Source organism: Mastigoproctus giganteus, chromosome 8, assembly GCF_048544385.1.
Source record: "Mastigoproctus giganteus isolate SK-2022 chromosome 8, ASM4854438v1, whole genome shotgun sequence".
Taxonomy (NCBI): domain Eukaryota; kingdom Metazoa; phylum Arthropoda; class Arachnida; order Uropygi; family Thelyphonidae; genus Mastigoproctus; species Mastigoproctus giganteus.
The window spans coordinates 145,441,233-145,463,419 of record NC_143582.1 but is presented as its reverse complement, the minus strand read 5'-3'; the positions used below and the strand labels follow the sequence as shown (position 1 = coordinate 145,463,419).

Sequence of the window (22,187 nt, the reverse complement as noted above, 5' to 3'; positions counted from 1 at the left end):
CATCTACCAAATAAGGAAGACCATCCTTGGAAAATCTTCCCCCCCCCAATAAGCCAGTCTCTCCAGCTTAGAGTTAATCGACTAGGCTTTCATCATAAAATCCTTCCTGTCCTTTCTGGGCAGAACTGCAGAAGACACAACAACATTTTTTACTATCTTCGCTTGATTCCCTTCACCAGTCTTGTTGCCCTTCTCTGTACTCGTTCTAGCAACTCTACATTCTTCCTAAAATGAGTCCTCCAGACCTGTACAAAATACTCATGGTGTGGCCTGACCATTGCCTAATACAAAGGAATAATCACCTCCTTATCTCTGCTAGCAAAATTCCTATATATTTGACAAAACTCCATGATGCTCTGGCAGTCTGTCTGCACTGCTCAGAGTACTTCATATCTGACTGCACAATTACCCCCAGGTCTTTTTCATTCTCCACCTCCCTGAGTGTAGTACTACATAGTTGGTACGTTTCTCTCTGGTTACTGCTACCCATATGCAGTACTTTGTATTTGTCAACATTAAACTTCAGTTGCCACTTCTCAGCCCATCTACTTAACTTTTCTAGATCCTGTTGCAGTAGCATACTGTCTTTCCTGTCATTAACAACCCTGCCAACCTCTGTATCATCTGCAAACTTCGATATTAAGCCTGATATACCTTCATCGATATCATTGTTAAATACATAAAACAACAATGGGCCCAGCACCGAACACTGGGGGACTACACAAATAACATTAGTCCACGTAGAGCAGTGTCCATTTGTTACCACTCTCAGCCATCTCCCACTCAACCATCCCTCTGTCCATTGCAGCAACTTGCCCGTAATGCCATACCGCTCCAATTTGTACAGCAGTCTACCATGTGCATAAGTATCAAAAGCTTTCCTGAAATCCAAGTGTATGATATCAAAATTATTTTTTACATCCAGTTCCTTTGTGACCACATCGTAGTATCCAATCCAGGGATAAGGAGGTGATTATTCCCTTGTATAAGGCAATGGTCAGGCCACACCTAGAGTACTATATACAGGTCTGGAGGCCTCATTTCAAGAAGGATGTAGAGCTGCTGGAACGAGTACAGAGAAGGGCAACAAGATTAGTGAATGGAACAAAGGGGTGCTCTTACGAAGAAAGGCTTAAGTTTTGCAAATTACAGTGTCTGGAGACTAGGCACCAGCGAGGTGATCTGATAGAGGTGTATAAAGCATTGAATGGTTTGAGCATGCTCAATGCTGATGGGATTCTTCCTCTCGCTCAGAATAATCACCTGAGAGGGCATAAATTCAAATTGAGGGAAGACAGATGTAGGATAGACATGCGGAAATTTGCCTTTAGCCAGCGAGTGGTTGGTTGGTGGAACAGACTTCCATCCCTTGTCGTGGAAGCTGATAGCCTAAATAAGTTTAAGGCTCAGCTGGACAGGTATTTTGAACGAACAGAGGGGTGAAGTGGAAGTGGTTTTTTTTTTTTTTTTTTTTTTGGCTGATGCTGCATAAGCTTGCTTTCTTGCATCAAATGCCTCTACTAATGCTAATGCTAAATTATTTTTTACATCCAGTTCCTTTGTGACCACAGCGTAGTATCCAATCCAATTGGTCAGACAAGACTTCCCCTTAACAAACCCATGTGTCTGAACTATTACTGCAGTCTTGCCTAGATCACCTCTTGAACAGTGACTCCATTATTTTCCCTGGAACAGAAGTTAAACTAAAGGTCTATAATTATTTGTGTCACCCTTTGCACCCCCTTTGTGAATTGGAGTTACATTTGCACATCTCCAGTCCATGGGGACCTCCCCCAACTCTAAGGATATTCCCGTAATTATGGTTCAGGGTTTGCTTACTTCTCTTGCTGCCTCCATCAATATAACTGGATAGATTCCATCTGCTGCAGGTGCCATTTTTATGTTTAACTTCAACAGTTTCTGCTCCACTTTGCTCTCAGTTATTACAAAATCATTTAGCTCACAGCCAGAATTTAATACCCTTCTGGCATTCCCCTCCCCGAATAACTCCTTATGTGTAAATGTAGATGCAAAATACTCATTCAGTTTATCAGCTAGTTGAGTAGGATCATCAATAGTCAAACCATCTATGTTAAACGGGCCAATCTGATTCATTCCCTTCCTTCTAGCATTTATATAAGTAAAGAACTCTTTGATGTTTTTCTTTGCATCCTTTGCCAAAGATTTCTTGTAATGTGCCTTTGCCTGCCTAATCTTGTGAAAATTTTTCAATATGGCCTTATCTTTCAAAACCAATTCATCAGTTCGTTAAATCATTTTCCCCCCATATGTATTACATGAATCCACTAGTCTCATTACAAGCTGATAGACTGTTTGTTACAATTCCCACTGTTACTCTTGGCAGACATGCCTTTGGTTCTGTCCTATCTGTCTTTCTTACATAACATATTCCTGTCTCCCTGACAACTGAATCCCCATTTATGATTACCTCCTGTGCAATTAAAGCATTCTTCACCAATTCATTCATTTATGGGGACATTGAGCACACTTAAGACTCTTAAGGGAGCACATTTAAGAGACTCAATAGTGTCAGACAATTGAGTCTCTTTAAAACCCCCAGACTGAATTTGCTCCAGGGTATCAACTCACTCCCTCAGAGACTCAATCACACCTAATTTAAAAGAGAAGTATCAGCAGTTTATAAAATAGGTAGGGAAACCACTCGTAGCCATTTTAATGGTAATGACATTTCATTGGTACATTTCAGAAGAAAAATATCAAATACACTTTTTCAGCTTTAAAGCAGTTCAGTATTGAGGAAGTGTGTTGAAAAGGTTGGGGGAAGAATCAGTAAGTCGCTGTTTTTAATTTTCCCGTATGCTATATCCTTACCTGAAATCAGGTATGGACATAGCATAGTAACCACAATTGCTTTAAGTAATTCAGTTTGCTTTACACAATCATTGAAATGTTATGGGTTCAGGAGTTACTAGGGCACAGCAGATTTTCCTAGAGGAGATTGGATGCCACTGGTGCCCTTTAAGTTATTTTCGTTCATTTATTTCTTTTATCTGTAATTTATTTTGCATGACCAACAGCATCATATCAGAAAGCATAAAGAGTCTTTCAGGATTATGACATATGATTATGCTAAGTAGTATATATTTTTTAATTATCTTGAAATAAAGTCTGCAGACAATAATGGGCTTCTCTTTTTTGTGACAGCATATGGAATCAGCCTTGCAATTTTAAATTAGTTTTAGTATTTCCTCTTAATTAGTTTATTTACTTTTCAAGGTGGCAACCTGCTCTGTGAGTAGACACACAGAGCATGTTGCCACCATTTGCATTAACTTCCATTGTATTAGATAAATAGTTTTACTTTATGCAGTGTAGTACCATATTTAATTATGAGTTAATCTGTGTATTTCTCCAGCCTTACACAAACATAAGTAGCAAAATATTAAAATTCCTTGCAAATAAAAAAGAATTCGAATTCTAGGGGTGCCAAATAGGCTTGACTCAGTGTGGGTGATTATGTAAGGGGGAGGGGAGAACTGGACTTTGCTTATAAAACTACAAAGAAATGGTTAATGTATGCATTTAATATTCATATCTATAAGAAGTTTCATGCTTTTTTTTTATGGATATAATTATAACTACAAAAATCTCATATCATATCAGACACAAGTCAAAATCAGCTTTAACTTGCTTCTCCTTTCTTGGAACATAGACCCCTATGAGTCAGTGGGGTGCATCTGCTGTCCTAATATTTTGTACAATATAAGCTTTTCAGTACTGGACGGGGAAAGTGATCTGACAATGCAGAAGAATGTTACTTGTGTTAAATGGTAATATAATGATTACCTCCTGTTTATATAAGTAAAAGTAATTGGGAGTTGTTCAGTTGTACGGCTGTGTGTCTTTGTTGCTCCGGTTAATCAGTTAAATTAACAGAATTATGCTCAGGTTTATATGATGATTTTTATGTTGGTGTATTCCTAATTTGATGCTGAATAAGAGGATATCCATTGTGTGGCGACCTGGACATCCAGGTATTTATTATTTATAGTTTTCTTATACTGCAAAATTTGCTGTTTTTGCTACTCACGGCTGACCAGAGATACCTATCGCTTCCGGCTACAGGTCAAGGTCAGGCAAATGCGCTGTGGGTTTGTACTTGCGGTCAAGTGACCATGGCAACACACGTCATTTACTGCCTCCTAGCAATTATCCACGCCTCGTACAAGCGGATTTCTACATCCAACAGTAACAAGTCTAGCCAACTAAAATAAGCCGTAATTTTTGACTTATTTTGTATCTGATCGGTAAACGTATCACTTGGAATACGATACGTAGTTAACGCAACTACTAAACACAATTGTAAACTCTTTTCCAGCCCACTACTCGTAATCCTTTTATCTGCGCCTAAAATCTGAAAATGCCTTTAAAGCAAGATCACCCAAATAATGAAAGCTGTGTAATTTGTGGAATTGTTCCGGACGTAGCTATAAAATGTACTTCCTGTCTCAAGACATACGGAAGCGAATGTCTCGCGTTGGACCTAAAGAGGCTCGGAAAGCAGCGACGGAAAGTTTGGCAGTGTCCCCCCTGTAAGGGAGAAAATTATATGCATTCACTCGGAACAACTGGTGAAACTTTTAACGACGTTAACCAAATTTCGGATTCACCTGAGCACAGGACCCAACCCGAACCTGAGGTAGACACGGAAAAATTGACATCGCCAGATGCACATGTGGAATTGACACCCGACTCATTACAGGAAGAACAAAATGACCATTCAGATCTCATCATGCAAAAATCTAGTAGCTCCCAACAGGATAACACCCTATCAACAGAGATCTCCGCAATAATTAATCAAACATCACTCGAACACAGTCCACTCCTGGTCTCGCTCCTCACAAATATTGAGACAACTCTATGTATAAAGCTGTCGCCAATTCATAATATCCTCGCAGACCTACTGCTAGAAAACAAGCGACTACGAGAACACAATGAATGCATACACAAAACATTGGAGGTGTTGCGGAAAAATTTTGAGGACCTGAAGCAATCGGTTTGTGATCTTGCTGTTCAAACTAACCATCATGAGCAGCAGCCTCCGGACGAACACTTTCACGCGAAACCGAGAGCTCCTACCCAAACCACCCCATCTTTATTACCACTTGACCCCTCTCCAGCCCCCATTCTTACAACATGTGAGTCTGAAGTTGTGTGCCCTGAACGTAGCACTAGACCAGTATATATTGAAATCACAGCAGATGCCAACGGATACTCAGGAAATACTGCCTCACAGAAGACCCAAAGAATTCATCAGGAGCAGAATCTGCCAAATCGCACCTATTCGCGATCACAAAACTCACATATGGGGTCCTCGCGCTCAAATCCGGATAATGCTTTGGCTGCTGAAGTACATCGCAATTGTAGTTCCGCTTCAAACAACGTGAGAGGTAACCATTATGCAGGGACTACGATTGCATCTAATGTAAAGACCAATAGAGACACTACAACGTATGCAATGATTGCAAGCCAACGAACAAAAGAACAAACACTGACCCGTAATCCAACTGTTAAGGAACTGAGCCCCAATCTTAAAGTTATTGGAACCAATTTGCACTTCAGCAAGATGCAAATTGCGAACACTGGAATGATGAGCAAGCGGATCCGTAATGTCTTCATTAGTAGGCTCTCCCCTGCTACCACAGCTGATGATGTAGAACACCTTCTTGCTGCTTTCAAAATGAATGGTAGAGTCACCAAGCTATCCACAAAATATCCCACCTACGCCTCCTTTAAGATCGATGTGGCTGATGCAGATTTTGAAGCACTCTTCAATCCTGAAATCTGGCCTGCTGGAGCTCTTGTTATGCCATATCTCGGGCAGAAAGGGCAGCGATATAGAAGTAATGGAAAGGACTCCCACCAATGGTACCCTGATTCATAGCAATCCCAGATCTCGTTACCGCAACTAGAACCACAGACACGGAACACCAATATGCCGATCCCTGTGCTCATCAGTCCTAGACACACCCCGCTGAATCGAGTCGTGCTATGTCAGAGACCACCCGTCCGTATCAAAGTACCTACAGTACCTGCCTGCACCATATTTTATCAGAATGTGCGTAGTCTTAGGAACAAGCTTGACACTATGGAGCAAATTCTGCTCCCCGGATATTTTGACCTGCTCGCCATCACCGAAACCTGGCTCAATGACGATGAAGAATTCCTAGCAGCAGCTGCCCCAGCTGATTATGGGGTCGTATTCACATCTCGGATTGCACGCAAGGGTGGAGGCGTCGCAATATTTTACAAGAAATCCACTTTCAAGCTGTTGGATAATAAATCCAGTAACTCCCCTAACTATGAAGCAATCCTCGTTACGTTAAGATACAACTTCGTGACGTTTGACCTCTGTGTGGTGTACATACCTCCAACGCCTTCCCCGCAAATCATCCTTGAAGTTTCCAACTGGATAATCAATCAGCTGCATCCCACAGCTTCTCACGTAGTTTGTGGTGATTTCAATCTACCTCCTCAGCTATCTAATATGAAAAAGGATCTTCTGGCACACTTGAGGTGTGCTGATCTACAACTTATTAATGAAGCTCCAACCAGGGGGAATAACCTCCTAGATCTAGTTCTAGCCTCTATCCCTTGCACCCTTGATTACATTGCAGAAACGTCATTCGACTCTGATCATGTCCCAATACATGTGACTGCATATCTTCCAGCCCCCAAATTAGAAACCAGAAGGACAACAAAAAAGGTTGACATCACTAGCCCCAACTTACTTGACGTAGATAAGTGCATCAGAGCCGCCTCTCTCATTCCCTGGGTGGCCTTAGAGACTTGTGACCCAGAAATAGCTGTGAACATTCTCACAAACTGGATCAACACGGTTGCCAAATATGCCGCCTCTAAAAAAATCACAATCAGTCCATATACAAGACTTTGGTGGAATTCAGAACTCAAAATGAGTTTCCAGCTGAAGCAACAGCTCCATCGCACATGGAAACAGTCGCAAAATGTCAATGATCGCATCGTTTATTCTAGGGCACGGGCTCAATTTAATCGCATGAAATCTGAGGCAATCAAATTATACGTTAACCGAGATCTGGCTAAAGGAAAAATTCCATACAAGAAAGTGAACCTTCATTTTCCTCTGCAATTTGATCCTGAATTGTGGCTCGATTTCGTCACAAGATTTAATCGTAATCCTATGCCAAACTCAGATCTGGCTCTACTAACAGAGCCCACCCAACAAGAAGTGTTGAGCACCATTCAGATCACAAAACAACAGCTGATCGTCGCCATCAATTCTCTACCTGCCTCGTCAACCGCTGGTGATGATGGAGTTCCCCAATTCATGCTCAAATGCCTAAGTCCGTACATTATTCAGCCACTTTTAATTATCTTCAACCAGTTACTCTCGAACCAGATTTTCCCACAGCAATGGGAAAACTATCTTATCAAACCTTTAGCCAAAGTTCAGTCGCCATCGAAACCTAAACATTTCAGACCCATCTCCAACTCCTCCAGCCTGCTGAAGCTCCTGGAGAAGACCTTACTCCCGATCCTCACCAAGCAGATCATGCCCAGTAATCCAGCCCAAATTCACTACTCCCTTCCAAACAGATCAACGATCACAAATCTGCTAGCCACAACGAATACTATCTTGTCAGCAGTCGAGAAAAGGCACGAACTAGCTGTGACTTACTTAGACATTGAGGCTGCATTTGATGCCGTCCAAGTAAACCAACTACTCACTCTCCTGAAATGCCACTTCCAGATCACAGGGAACATATTATGCTTTCTCTCCTCTCTTCTGAAAAACAGAGTTTTAAAGCTTCATACAGGAGATCGCACCCTTACTAGATCCGTCACCGCAGGAGTCCCACAAGGAGGGGTCCTTTCCGGCCTTCTGTTCTCATCTATTATCTTCCCACTGGTTGCACATTCTCGATGTCTACTGAGCTATGCAGATGATATCAAGATACTGACTCCCATCATCCCTGGTCAAGACCTTGATCTGGTAAAAACCGAAATTAACAACACTCTCACTGCAGTCACATCTTACCTCTGCCAGTTCGGGCTCAAGATCAATCCTGCTAAGTCCGAATTCATGGTGTATTCATTGAAGCAAACTCCTTCTTCTCTCCAGCCTTCGGTCGGCAACACCCTCATCCCAATTGCATCCAGCCATCGTGATCTGGGCGTTGTATTCGACTCCAAACTTCGATTCAACGCCCACATAGACATGCTCCTCACACGTGCTTCAAGACTCCGGTGGATAGCAAAACAGCATCTCCTTCATATCAGAGATAAAAAGACAACCGTGAGATACATAAGAGCAATCATCTTTCCACCTTTACTCTATGCTGCTGAAATTTGGGCGTCAGCGGCACCATCAATAAAGAAACCACTCTTTGCCACAGAATTCTGGCTCCTAAAGTGGGCCAACAGGAAGCACAACCTTCCAGCTCTGATTCACACCACGCAGCTTGCCAACTCTCTCGGGATTCCACGGCTTCCCACCTTAGTCGAAGACCAACGCCTCCTAGCAACAGTCAAGATGATAACAGGCATAATCGCAACACCTTCATTCTGGGATACCTGTGGCTGGAGGATCCCCCCTGCTGCCCTTAGGGCCAATCCCGAGCTCTACTCGCATTCAGCGCGACTCCATCTCTCGGACAGGTTCCTCCCTCAGCAGATGTTCAAGCAAACCCAGGCACTTGACGCCGACCTGAACAAATTCGCTATTGACCGGACTTACAGGAAAAAAATTATGTCTAGTAGGACTAATCTGCATTGACATGTGTACCTTGCATCTGTTCCTGTCTGATTGAGCTGGTGCTCTTATCTCGATGTCAAGTCAGCTCAATCAGACCTAACTCTCGTAAGGAGTTCTCTCCTTTGTATAAAATATGTTTTCTTTTGTAAAATTACCTGTTTTTGTAAATTAATTGTTCTATTTTCCCGGAAGTTGCGGGAGGTTGTAAAAATGTAAACCCCTGGCTTTTTGGCCGTGAAGGGCATTAAAGATTATCTCTCTCTCTCTCTAAAATTCCTGCTCCACTTCTAGCTATAACACAGCTAGAAGTGGAGCAGCAATTAACAGTTAAAGTGTAATCATGAAGAGCTAATTCAAAGTAGTGGCATAACAGTAGAATGGCACCAGTGGCAAAATGCCAAGGTCCCTCCATGTAACTTTATATTTGCCAGGAGAGGTAATATCAGTGAAACATTTTTACACATACTTTTTTAATCTTAGCTACACCACAGATACAAAGTTTCCAAAAAATAGAATTTGATAGTAAAATTAAAAAAATATATGTATATACACTGGTGTTCAAAGAAAGTGCATCACCTCTTAAAATTGTAATTGCCTTCCGAATAATTTAAGTATATGGCAATAATTCTTTACAGATTGCATCAGATAAGATTGACACGTGGAGGTGATGACGTAATATCATTAGCTATTAATTTCAGCTATATAAGCACGCTCTGCAAGAGTTGCAGTCATTCCTTGCTTGTGTCAGGATGGAGAGTTACTTGCAGTTGATGACACAAAGAAAGAGTGCTATTGTTGCTTTTCGTGAGGAAGGATGTCCTTCCCGTTATATTGCTTATAGAGTGTCTTTTAATCAGTCGACAGTGAGTAGATTTCTTTCAAAACTCAAGAATACTGGTTCTGCTGATGGGAAACAAGGAACCGGATGCAAACAAGTTTCTATGCCAAAACAGGACCGCATTTTGAAGCGCTTATGCTTTAAAAACCATAAAGCTTCTTCATCTGAGCTAAAAAGAAAATGGGAAGAACCAAAGCTGCCTCCTCAAAAATGGACTTGTAGCCTGTCATCCTAAGAAGCTCCTCCTCACACAAAAATGAAAAAGGCCCAATTAATTTGGTGTAAGGAGCATGTCAAATGGACCCCCCCCCCCCCAAGCAGTGGAAGTCAGTTATTTTCTCAGATGAGAAATTCAACCTGAATGGCTCTGATGGGAGACAAATGATTCGGCCGTAGACGTGGTGAAGAATACCATCCAGATTCTACGGTGTCTACAGTGAAATTCCCTACCAGCCAAATGACATGGGGGTGCATTTCGTATCGCAGAGTACTTCACCTGCAGTTTATAAAAGGTTCCGTGAATGCCAATGGATACCTGGCTATATTGGAAGGCAAATTGCTGCCAACCATTAGAGACCATTTCAACTTGCCGAGTAATTGCATCTTTCAGGATGACTCTGCTCCTTGTCATCGGGCGAAAAGTATAAGTAGGCACTTATACTTTTCGCCTTAACTTTTCGCTTTGCCTTAACTATTAATAAATATCTTTTGTTTATATTTCTATTTGTGATGCTAGTCATTAATGTAACATACCATCGCGAAAAAGGGTTAGAAATGTGAAATTCCTAGGTGATGCACTTTCTTTGAACACCAGTGTATATTTAACCCCAGGGGCTCACATCTGGTGAGTGTGGGCTTGGCACACCCAGGGTCCTGAGCTGGATTTCATCATTCTTCTCTTTCTTGGTGATTCCCTTCTATTTTTGACTCTCTCTCTCTCTCTCTCTCTCTCTCTCTCTGAGCGAATGATATAAATTGCATGTTCTATTCCAGCCTCTCAACTAGATGGACGGATGGCCATGGGAACCTTATGGATCCCAAAGTCATTCAAGCTGTTGGCTGTTCCTAGCCAGCATGCTGTGAAATACTGTCCCAGGTGGGATACAACCACCAGCACAACTCACCTGCTGCCATTAGGTGTTCCTAGCCACTATCCCTTGAGTTGTCCTTTGCTTCCACTCCCCGGGCGGGAGGGGAAGGTTACCTCTGGTCTCCTTTCCCCCTCTCCACCCCCTCTTTCCACTCTGGCGGGGCAGGCCTGGTCCACTAATTTGTGGGTCATCTTCTCTATGGACCCCCATATCTCTGTCTTTTCCCCCCAGCCTTCAGTCTCCCCTCCCCCTCTAACTTACAACTACTAGCATTCAAATCATTGTTAAATTGTTTGAGCCCTACACCCAAAACTTAATGACAACAAATCGCATAACTAGTACTCCTTTTTGTCGACCAGGCTAGCCGGGTGGGTAAAGTTCCTGCCTGGCAACCCAAAGGTTGTGGGTTCGAATCCCACCTTGGGCTTGGATCAGAGTAGAAAATGCAAAAACCTTGGGAGGTACAATATGGCCACAGAAGCCAATGCGCCAACAAAAAAAAAAAAAAAAAAAAAAGAAATACTCTTTTTGGCTGACTCCTATCTGTAGGGGTTTTTTTTTTTTTTTTTTTTTTTAAGTCTTAGCCACTGAAATTTCAGGAAATTAGATTTAGATGGCAGGACTTGCCAGAGTAAATAACTATAATACTCGTGTACCTGGTCTGCCTCCACGGGGTGGAGTGTGGGCAACATTGGGTCCCATTAGGGGGCCCGGCAGCCAAATGAACAGAGGAACAATGGTACACAGCCCGACTGGGCTAGTCAGGTGAGTAAAGTGCCTTCCGGGCAACCCAAAGGTCACGGGTTCGAATTCCACCTCAGGCTTGGATCAGAGTAAAATGCAAAAACTTTGGGAGGTGCATTATGGCCACAGAAGCCGATGCACCAACAACTAACAAAAAAAAAAAAAAAAAAAAAAATATTGGTACACAACACTACACATATACAAGATCTATACAATTTTAAACCTCTGGCATTGAACCTTATGGACCAAGCCTATACTCACCAGATGTGAAGCCCCCCCTCCCCTGTTGTTGTTGTGGAAGTAAGAAGTTTAAATAAATTCAGGGAAGAATTAGACAAACTAGGCACAGGTCACTACTGCAGCTTCAGCAGTCGAGTTAGAGAATAGGAGAACACACCCACAATGTATACTACGTGGAGATGGGGGTAACTCCTGGTGCCGTGTGACACTAAACTCTCTCTCTCTCTCTCTCTCTCTCACACACACACACACACACACACATAGGAAAACAGCATACATAAAAATAGAAAAATTTTATTACAAGCAAACTAGCAGTTCTGGCATAAAAAATCTGGTATCTGGTACAAGAAAAGTCTATTGAATGAGCTATAGGAGATAGCTGTGTAAGGATTTTGCTGATGTATTACCAGAATTGAATTTTAGGTCTCCCTCGATTCTTATGGCCATTTGTTGGTTTGTAGAGAGTAAGCGGAATAAAGTGAGCTGCTGCAGATATCTAAGCCATCACAGTTGACTTTTTTTGGAGAGTCGTCACCAAAGGTTCCTGAAGACTTTCTTCTGAAATTATTGCAATGGTAATATGGTCCCTCCAGGAGTACCCAAGAAAAGTTTTAAGGCAGGAGGTGCCAAAACTATTGATGTTGAAAGCTCTTTTGGTAGAAATGTTCCAGGTTTTTTAGGAGTACCAGTCAAATTTGGTAAGATATATATGGGCAAGCGTTGTTGAAGTTCCTATTGATATTTTAACAGCTACAGCTTCCAAGGATGTCTTTAAGGGGATATATGAGGTAGGAAACTTGTTACTTACCAGAATGGTTACACCTCCTTGAGCAGAGGATGTGGTGTTTCTATTCAATAACAAGTGTAGTTTTTAATGATAGGTGACACCTGCAGTGTTAAATGTGTTTCTTGTAAGCAAATGCCTACAGGTTTAAATAAACGTGATTACAAACATTGCTACATTGGTTTGTAATGCTATCTGAACATGGAATTAGTTCAGATAGTTCCTGCCTTATACTTTCTATCTGTAGAAAATATCATATGGACTTCTTTTTGTGGAGGTATCACCAACTAAGGTATTCTGTCTTTGAATAACATCTAGCACAGTGTATTTTAGGTTCAGAAGTGGCAGTTGCAAGCACAAAAGGTTACTAATGTGACATCCAATCACCATACTACACTGGAAGTTCTATAATCCACACTGGTTTATAACATATTGCTGTTGCACATGCAGACCCATGAGATATATACTGATACGCCTGAGCTGATATGCATGCATAGGTGGAGGGGGAGGGCTTCTGCAGAAGGACAATACTAGTGTAGAGTGTCTGAATACTTTTGGTCATATGATGTACATATCTGTGTCTTTCAACATTACCCCATGAAGTAATCTTTCAACATTACCCCATGAGGTTAATCAAGTAAGGTTACTTGATTAACCTTAGAGTGGTGGGGCACCTCTCAGGTGCCCCACCACTTTAAGGTTAATTTTCTTTTTACTTTTTGGAACACATTTTTGGGGTTTTTTTTTTTTGAATTCAGCACCTCCGTAGCTAGGTGGGCAGGAGCAGCAGTGCGTAGTACACGCTTCTTGATTAGATTGGGGTTCGAGCCTGTGACCACCAAATACGGAGGATGCGGAAAGGTCAGGGAATGACCACTGCATATCCCAGGAGCAATATGGCCTTAGTTGCTAATGCTCCTAAAAATCAAACAACAACATAGACTTGAATAATGGCAGTATTTCATATTTTCTTAATGGATTATAATAGTTATTGTACTTAACTTTTTTAAGTTTAAAAAATATTAATTTTTAAAACATGCTGTGTTTTTACACTTTTATTTTCAAAAAGTAAAATCATTCTGCTGAAAAATAAAAAAAAAAAAAACAAAAAAAAAACCCATTTTTGACATAAAACAGAAGTATCAGCCTCTTAGTCTGTTCCATTTTTCCTATTTAAAAGAATATTAAGTGAATGAAATTTCAAACGTGCATGCACATATATTTCTGCTTGTAATGTATATAAAAAAAACACCATATGTGAGTGGTCAATAAGTAAGGAAATGTGTTCAGGTAAATAACAACACTATTTTATATATATATTTTAATTAATGCTAGTACAATACAAAGGGCTTACATAAACAAAAAAAAAAATGACATCTGTTCAATATGGCTAGTAGTGGTTTAATACAGCTATGGCCTTTTGGACAGAGAGCAACACAGAGCAAGGCACACTTCCTCAGAAACATTCTCCTATTCTCTAACTCTTGACTGCTGAAGCTCCAGTAGTGACCTGTGCTTAGCATTTAGCATTAGTAGAGGCATATGATGCAAGAAAGCAACCTTATGCAGCATCAGCCAAAAGAAAAAAAAAAAATCACGCTCCCATTTCACCCCTCAGTCCGTTTCAAGTACCTGTCCAGCTCAGCCTTAAATTTATATAGGCTATCAAATTCCACAACAAAGGATGGAAATCTGTTCCACCAACCAACCACCCGCTGGCTAAAGGCAAACTTCCGCACATCTATCCTACATCTGTCTTTTCTCGATTTGAATTTATGCCCTCTCAAATGATTATTCTGAGCAAGAGGAAGAATTCCGTCAGTATTGAGCATGCACAAACCATTGAAGGCTTTATACACTTCAATCAGATCACCTCGCATTTGGATCGATCATCTGGAGACTGCCTAGTCTCCAGACACTGTAATTTGAAAAATTTAAGCCTTCTTCGTAGGAGCAACCCTTTGTTCCATTCACTAATCTTGTTGCCCTTCTCTGTACTCATTCCAACAGCTCTACATCCTTCTTAAAATGAGGCCTCCAGACCTGTATACAGTACTCAAGGTGTGGCCTGACCATTGCCTTATACAAAGGAATAATCACTTCCTTATCCCTGCTAGAAAAATTCCTGTATATCATTGACAAGACACTATAAGCTACTCTTGCAGACCATCTGACTGCTCAGAAAACTTCATATCTGCCTACAAAATTACCCCCAGGTCCTTTTCGTTCTCTACCACTGTCAGTGTAGTACCCCCCAGGTCCTTTTCGTTCTCTACCAGTGTCAGTGTAGTACCGCAGAATTGATACATCACTCTGGGGTTGCTGCTTCCCATATGTAGTACTTTACATTTGTCAATGTTAAACTTCATTTACCAACTCTCAGCCCATCTGCTCAACTTTTCTAGATCCTATTGCAGCAGCGTACTGTCATTAGTGTCCTTAACAACCCTGTCAACCTTCGTATCGTCTGCAAACTTGGACATTAAGCTTGATATACCATCATCAATATCATTTATAAATACAGAAAACAACAATGGACCAAATACTGAACCCTGAGGGACTCCACTAATAACATTAGTCCACAATGAGCAGTGTCCATTGATTACCACTCTCTGTCTTCTTCAACTCAACCATCCCTTTATCCATAGCAGCAATTTGCCTCCAATGCCACACTGCTCCAATTTGTGCAACAGTATCAAAAGCCTTTCTAAGATCCAAATATCAAAGTTATTCCCTGCATCCAGTTCCTTTGTGACCACATCATAGTATCCAATCAAATTGGTCAGGCAAGACTTTCCCTTAACAAAACCATGCTGTGTCCGAGCTATAACTGAAGTCATGTCTAGATGATCCTGCAGTGTTTCTTTAACCAGTGCCGCCATTAATTTTTCTGGAACAGAAGTTAAACTAACAGGTCTATAATTACTTGTGTTGCCCTTTGATCCTCCTTTGTGAATTGGGGCCACATTTGCACATCTCCAGTCCATGGGTACCTCCCCTGAGTCCAAGGAAGCTCTCATAATTATGGCTAAGGGTTTGCTTACTTCCTTTGCTGCCTCCTTAAATATAACTGGATAGATCCCATCCAATCCCAGTGCCTTTCTTGTGTTTATCTTCAACAATTTCTCCTCCACTTTACTCTCAGTTATTACAAGATTCTCTAGCTTACTGCCAGAGTTGAATACACCTCTGGCATTCCCCCCTCGCTGAATAACTCCTCAGGTGTGAATGTCGATGCAAAATATTCATTTAGTTTGTTAGCTACCTGAGCAGGATCATCAACAGTTGACCCACCGATATTAAGTGGACCAATCTGATTCATCCCCTTCCTTCTAGAGTTTACATAGGTAAAGAACTCTTTGTTGTTTTTCTTTCCATCCTTTGCCAAGGATTTCTCATAATTTGCCTTTGCCTGCCTAATCTCCTTTGTGACTTGGTTACAGACCAGCTTATATCTATCATAGTCTATCATAGCTTCCATGTCACCCATTAATTTATATGTATGCCATGCATTTTCCTTCTCTGCCACATGTCTCATTAGTTCATCTGACATCCATTTAGACCTAAACCTTGAACAATATTTCTTAGTTGGTATGTAAAGCCTAGTAGCTTCCAAGATAAATTCTTTGAATGCTCCCCATTTTGAATTTGCTGTTGGTAAAAGTTTGTCCTGGTTTGTCTAATTCTTCCCTGAATTTACTCAAACTATCTACTTCCACAACGACAGATCAGCTCACATCTGGAGAGTATAGGCTTGGAACACCCAGGGTCCTGCACCGTATATCATCATTCTTTTCTCTCTCTCTCTCTCTGGGTTACTCAGAAATTTTTTTTTTGGCTGGTGCAACATAAGCCTCTGGCTTCCTTGCACCATATAGCTAATAATAAAATAATAATAACAAATGGAAGTTTGTTCCAACAAACCATCCATCTATTCAAAATGTTAACACCTCAATCAGGTGCTTAGTCTCCAGATGCTTCATTTTGCAGAACTGAAGCCTTTTTTGATTCATCCCTCTCTACCCCCCTCACTAATCTAATTTGCCTTCTCTGTACCCATTCCAGCAGCTCTGCATTCTTCCTAAATTAAGGCCTTGAGACCTGTACGAAGTACTGATGATTGCCTTATACAGTGGGATAATCACCTTATCCCTTCTAGAAAAATTCCCATATATCATTGATAAAGCTCAGTGGGCTGCAGTGGTAGCCTGTCTGCACTGCTCAGAGAACTTCTTATCTGACTGACAATTACCCCTGGGTCGTTTTTCATTTTCCACTACCCTGGGTGTAGTACCTTGCATTTTTCAGTGCCACTGCACTTGTGCAGTGTTAAACTTCAATTGTTATTTCTTAGCCCATCCACCTAATTTTGAACGAGTCAATTTGGACTGCAAAGAAACATTTTTGGGCATTCTACCCACAATTAATGGATTAATCAGCCCCCCCCCTCCCCCTGGCAAAGACTGCTTGACAAAAATATCTGGTTTTTCTTCTGTTAAATTGGAAGAAAATATTCTAAAAGGAGGTGGTTTCCTTTCCAAGTGGATTAAAATCTAAAGCCACATATTTGTGTTCATGAGGCAGTGACCATGTTGATCTATATTAAATTTATTTTTTAAACATAAAATTTCTTAAATTTTTTTTATTATAAGCACTTAACACATACAGTAATTTCTTTACGTAGTTAGCAAAAACATTTGGTTGCATGGATCAGCAGTGGGTGGGGAGGATATCAATTCCTCCAGCTTAAGTATATGACCCTAGGTGGCATGCAATGCACTATCAACATTATATGTGGCATGCTTTAAGAAGAGGTTGGTCACCTCTGGTTATTGTATTGCTTAGAATATCTGAGTGAGGCATTTACATGTATAAACTCTACTGACTTGGTTGTCGTGCCAGAATATAAACAGAAAATTTATTTATTTATTTATAACTAGAACTCGTTCTTTAAAAACAATAAATAAAACTTACAGGAAATTATAATGTAGCTCTGCCTTACCCTTGATACATGAGATGTGAACTCTCCTCCCCCCCCCCCAGTTCTTCCCATGAGGTCAATATGTGTAACAATAGGCAGTACAATCAATCTAATTAGTAAGTAATCATTTGATTATTCTTATCCATGACTTTCAAGATAAGTAATCCCTTCTATAAATCAATGAGTCATGAATGGAGAGAGGAAACATTTCTTTGGTAGCTCACGTTTCTGTGTTTCGTGCAGTTTGGTAGTTTTAACTTGTTATAAATTTGTAGTCCTGATGAAATGAGTATAAGGCAGAAGTTTTCATACGCTATTAGCTTCAACCAGAAGGTGTTAATTTATACCAAAGAACATGGAAACAGGGCTTGCTGAAAGACATTTTGCTTAAGGAGAAAGCAAGAGAAGAAATTAAAGAAATTAGTAAAGTGCAAACACCCTTTTTTTGTGCATATTGCAAAATGGCAACAACTGGAAAAATAAGGTGGAAAACTGGATAACAGACCATAGAAAAAAGGAAATTTGCATGTCTACAAAAATTATCATATTAAAAGCAAAAACGTTTCCAGCCACACATAACACTGATTCTGGGAAACTTCTTGGTTCTATAGATTTATGAAGCATGCACTATCATGCATATTCAACAAGATTCTACAGTTCCAGAAATTTGTAATTAATGTAAAGAAAAATCATATTTTAAAAATGGACAGATTGGTAACATAGATAAAGTTTCCTTAACTTTTGATGCTCTATCAAGCAAGATCATTAACATTAAAAGGTGCTAAACTCCGAAATTAAAAATTCCAGCCACAAGAAAACCAGCTACACTGTTGTTTTAGTTGATGGCATAGCCAATTCCCTTTTTAACCTTCCTTCACTTGCATCTACAATTTAAAAAAAGATGCTTATGTGGCATCTTAATAAAGCAAAAAGTAATTTTCAGTTTTTTTTTTTTGGCAGATATGAAAATTGTAATCTATTATAATTTGCTAAACTCAAAATTAAAAAATATGAATGAAAATAAATGAGTAACTGATAATACAGTCAAAGCTCTTTATAGTCACCCTCTTTTTAAAGAGCCACATGTTATACCATCCTATGTGGTTGGTCCTGGCCAATTTCTCATTAACCTAATGTTATTTTATGAACAATTGATATAATGCCCTTCTGATATAACAACTATTTTCTTATTCCATGGGGGGTTGTTATTTGGAGCTTCGATTGTAATAATGAGGAACTTTGGAAAACAGAAGGAGGGCAACAAACCCCCTAACCAGAAGACACTCAAGGAGTTCTGGGGTAATCTGTGGAACAGAAAAGTTAGAAATAATGGCTGTGCCCTCGAGATGACAGAATGGGAGATTCAGGAGGAAGAAGTACAACAGTCAATCAGAAAGCCCCACAACTGGAAAACCACAGGAATAGATAACATCTGTAACTCAAGAAGTTCAGCTGCACGCACATGTACATAGTGGAGCAGTTCACCCAGATGATAAGGCACCCAACACAGTCCTACAGTCTGACTCAAGGAATCACAAACTCACTGAAGTAAAGACCAATCACCTATTTCCCAACAATGTACAAGATCCTGACCAGCTGCATAACTAAGATATCAAACGACTTGGAAAGCCAAAACATCATGGCTGAGCAGTAGAAGAGATGTAAGCATATGAGCAAAGGATGTAAGGAATGATTGACCAATTACCCATCGGCAGTTATGGAGCAAGCCTACAACAAGCACCACAGCCTGTACAAGGCCTTTGACTTTGTGCACCATAACTGGCTAATATGGTATCCCCCCCCCCAAAAAAAAAGGAAAATGTATGAGCTGTTCTGAGTTTTCCCACCTGCCAGTCATGCTAATCAATCCAAGAAGCAACCAGTAATTCATTATTTTTATTTTAATAATTTACTGTTTTATATATTTTAAAACTTTAAATTACAGGTTCTCAGTTTAAATTGTGTTTTCTGTGTATTTGCAGGTTACTATTAATAAACTTTATCATATGTTGACAAAAAATTCACAGAGAAGATGCAGATCTCAAATTTTTAAGTCACAGTTAAGAAGAGCATTTTTTTTTCAATAACTTTAATTTAAAGATTCAGAAGTATTTTTAGCATACAGATAATTTTAGTTTGATGACATGGATTACATTGAAATAACAGAGAAAAAAATTGATGTTAATGATGTAACAGCTAAGGTTAATTCCTCATCTTGTGGAGCTATTTCAATATTTATAGGAACAACAAGGGATCATCATGATGGAAGAACAGTGGTTTGTTTGGAGTATGAAGCCTATGATACAATGGCTAAGAGTGAAATGCAAAAAGTTTGTAAAAGAATGAAGGAAAAATGGCCAATTAAATTAATAGCAATGGTTCATCGTAAAGGTATTGTTCCTATTGGAGAGGCAAGTGTCCTTATTGCTGCCTCATCAGAACACAGAAAAGAAGCCCAAGAAGCTGTGATGTGGGGGATCAGCACTCTAAAGGCTAGGGTTCCAATATGGAAGAAAGAAATTTATGAAGACGGTAATTATGAATGGAAGGAAAATTATGAATGCTCCTGGAAAAGTGCCTAGTTACTTTTTTTAATAGAGTATGTAATAATTTTTCTTATATGTCCAGTTGCATATGTTTTACTTATAATAAAGAGGTGATAAGATTCTTTTGTTACATTGCATTACGCAGAAAAGAAAGTATTATATATACAAGTATATAGAATATTTTATTCTTTCTTTCCTGCAGCTTAATGCATTTTTGAATCCCAAAAATATTTTGAATTATAACATAAGATCATATATGTTTTCAGAATAATAACAACAAATATCAGAATATTATATGTTTTATATGTACTAATTAACTAAACTTAAGGCTAACAAGAGCCATATGCTAAATAGTACTAATATAGTGTTATTACTATACAGATTGAGATATTTTTCTTGAGACTTATATATATAGTTTCCTTTTTGTAGCTTTTGGTGGCTGTTTTGGATAGTGTTGGATAGCAATGTGCTTAATGCTATATAAGATGGTTGCATAACTGATGTTTTTATCCGGCATGTATTCTAATACAACACAATAGAAATAAAATAATGTCTGAAATAATATCCTCCTATATTTGAAACCCCAATAACTGAAATCATCTATAATTAGTAAGAAATACAACTGCCAACCTAAATGGTTGCCAGTTGTATCTCAAAATTTCAAAATGCATCATATGTCCTTTGTGGCATAGAGATCCAAGTTTAAATTCCATATCTGATAGAAGAACTTCTGGCCAGGAAGAGCTCAGGCAGAAACTTGTTTTTAGGCAGGGTTGAGTTAGTCAATTTCGGATGGAGCTTTCAGGTTTTTTTTTTTACTTATTTGAGATTTTCTGCCCAGGTATGGATAAAGAATCCTGGGAGAACTTAATATGTATAAGTTGTAGCATTATGTGCTATGAATGCAAATCGATAGTAATGCTAATTTTTTTAAGATTCTACTTTTAAATAATAAATGTTTTGAAATGCATAAGCAGTTAAATCTTTTGTTGGTTGATTTGATTATAAAATGTAAAAACTACCTACCACTTCAGCATTTGTAATCTTTGAGAAGCAATTGAGTCTCAACAAAGGTGTCAAAATTATTAATTATTAAATTTACTCACTACTGACAGTGGTAAGAAATGAAACTTAATTCCCCCCCCAAGGAAAATTTTACTTTTAAAGTATAGTTTGGCCATTTTACATAGTTGTTACAAAAAAAAAAAAAAAAACCTGTCTATGACAGTGAACTCTTTAATGAAATGATAATTAAAAAAATAATTAAAGCCTCATTTTTGAAAATTTCCACATGGTACTGACTTAATTCACATAATAATTTATATTTATAAGATTTTATATCAGTCATATAAATTTTAAGTGACTAAACTGTGAGAAAAAAAAAAGGACTTTCAGAAAGAGCACTTAACTACCGTATCCAAGTGGTGAAAGTGCAAGTTCAGTAATACATGCATTTGAGTTGTTCTAGTCCACATGACTGCTAAACACAGTGCTGTTTTTTTTTTTTTTTTTTTGTTGTTGTATTTTCTTTATCTTGTAAATTCCTCTGATTGTATGTGGCCATCCTGCGGTGTAAATAGAAAATTTATTTATTTTATTTCTGGAAACCACTTAGGCTGGAGGGTCTAAGAGTCTAGACAGTATACCTGTATACACCAGAACAGTTAACCCAAACCAGGCTAGGCACAATATGGCCTTAGCAGCCCTTGTGCCATTAAACATCATATCAACCAACCAAACCAGGCTATCTATTTAAATTCCATATCTGATAGAAGAACTTCTGGCCAGGAAGAGCTCAGGCAGAAACTTGTTTTTAGGCAGGATTGAGTTAGTCGATTTTGAATGGAGCTTTCAGGTTTTTTTTTTTACTTACTTGAGATTTCCTGCCCAGGTATGGATAAAGAATCCTGGGAGAACTTAATATGTATAAGTTGTAGCATTATGTGCTATGAATGCAAATCGATGAGCAATAGCTATGTGTAAAGGTTTTCATGTACTCAGATGCAAAGGAAATGAAGAAAGGCTTAAATTCTGCAAGTTGCAGCATCTGGAGACTAGGCACCTGTGAAGTGATCTGATTGAGGTGTATAAGGCCTTGAATGGTTTGAGCAGGTTCAATGCCGATGAGATACTCCCACTTGCTTAGACTAAGAACCTGAGGGGGCATAGATTTAAATTGAGGAAAGA

The 22,187-nt window shown here is 39.4% G+C and overlaps 1 protein-coding gene across 1 annotated transcript; it reads left to right on the top strand.

Annotated features, from left to right (window-relative positions):
• The first annotated feature begins 19,578 nt into the window (after positions 1-19,578).
• On the top strand, positions 19,579-20,102 carry LOC150081897 (molybdopterin synthase catalytic subunit-like). Its single transcript, XM_090378966.1, has one exon. It carries the CDS (start codon positions 19,599-19,601, stop codon positions 20,034-20,036), a length of 438 nt encoding a protein of 145 aa, XP_090235092.1. The 5' UTR covers positions 19,579-19,598; the 3' UTR covers positions 20,037-20,102.
• The last annotated feature ends 2,085 nt before the right edge of the window (positions 20,103-22,187 follow it).

Excerpts from the sequence above, each read along its gene's own strand:
- LOC150081897 (XM_090378966.1), top strand. The coding sequence starts at position 19,599 with ATGGATTACATTGAAATAACAGAGAAAAAAATTGATGTTAATGATGTA.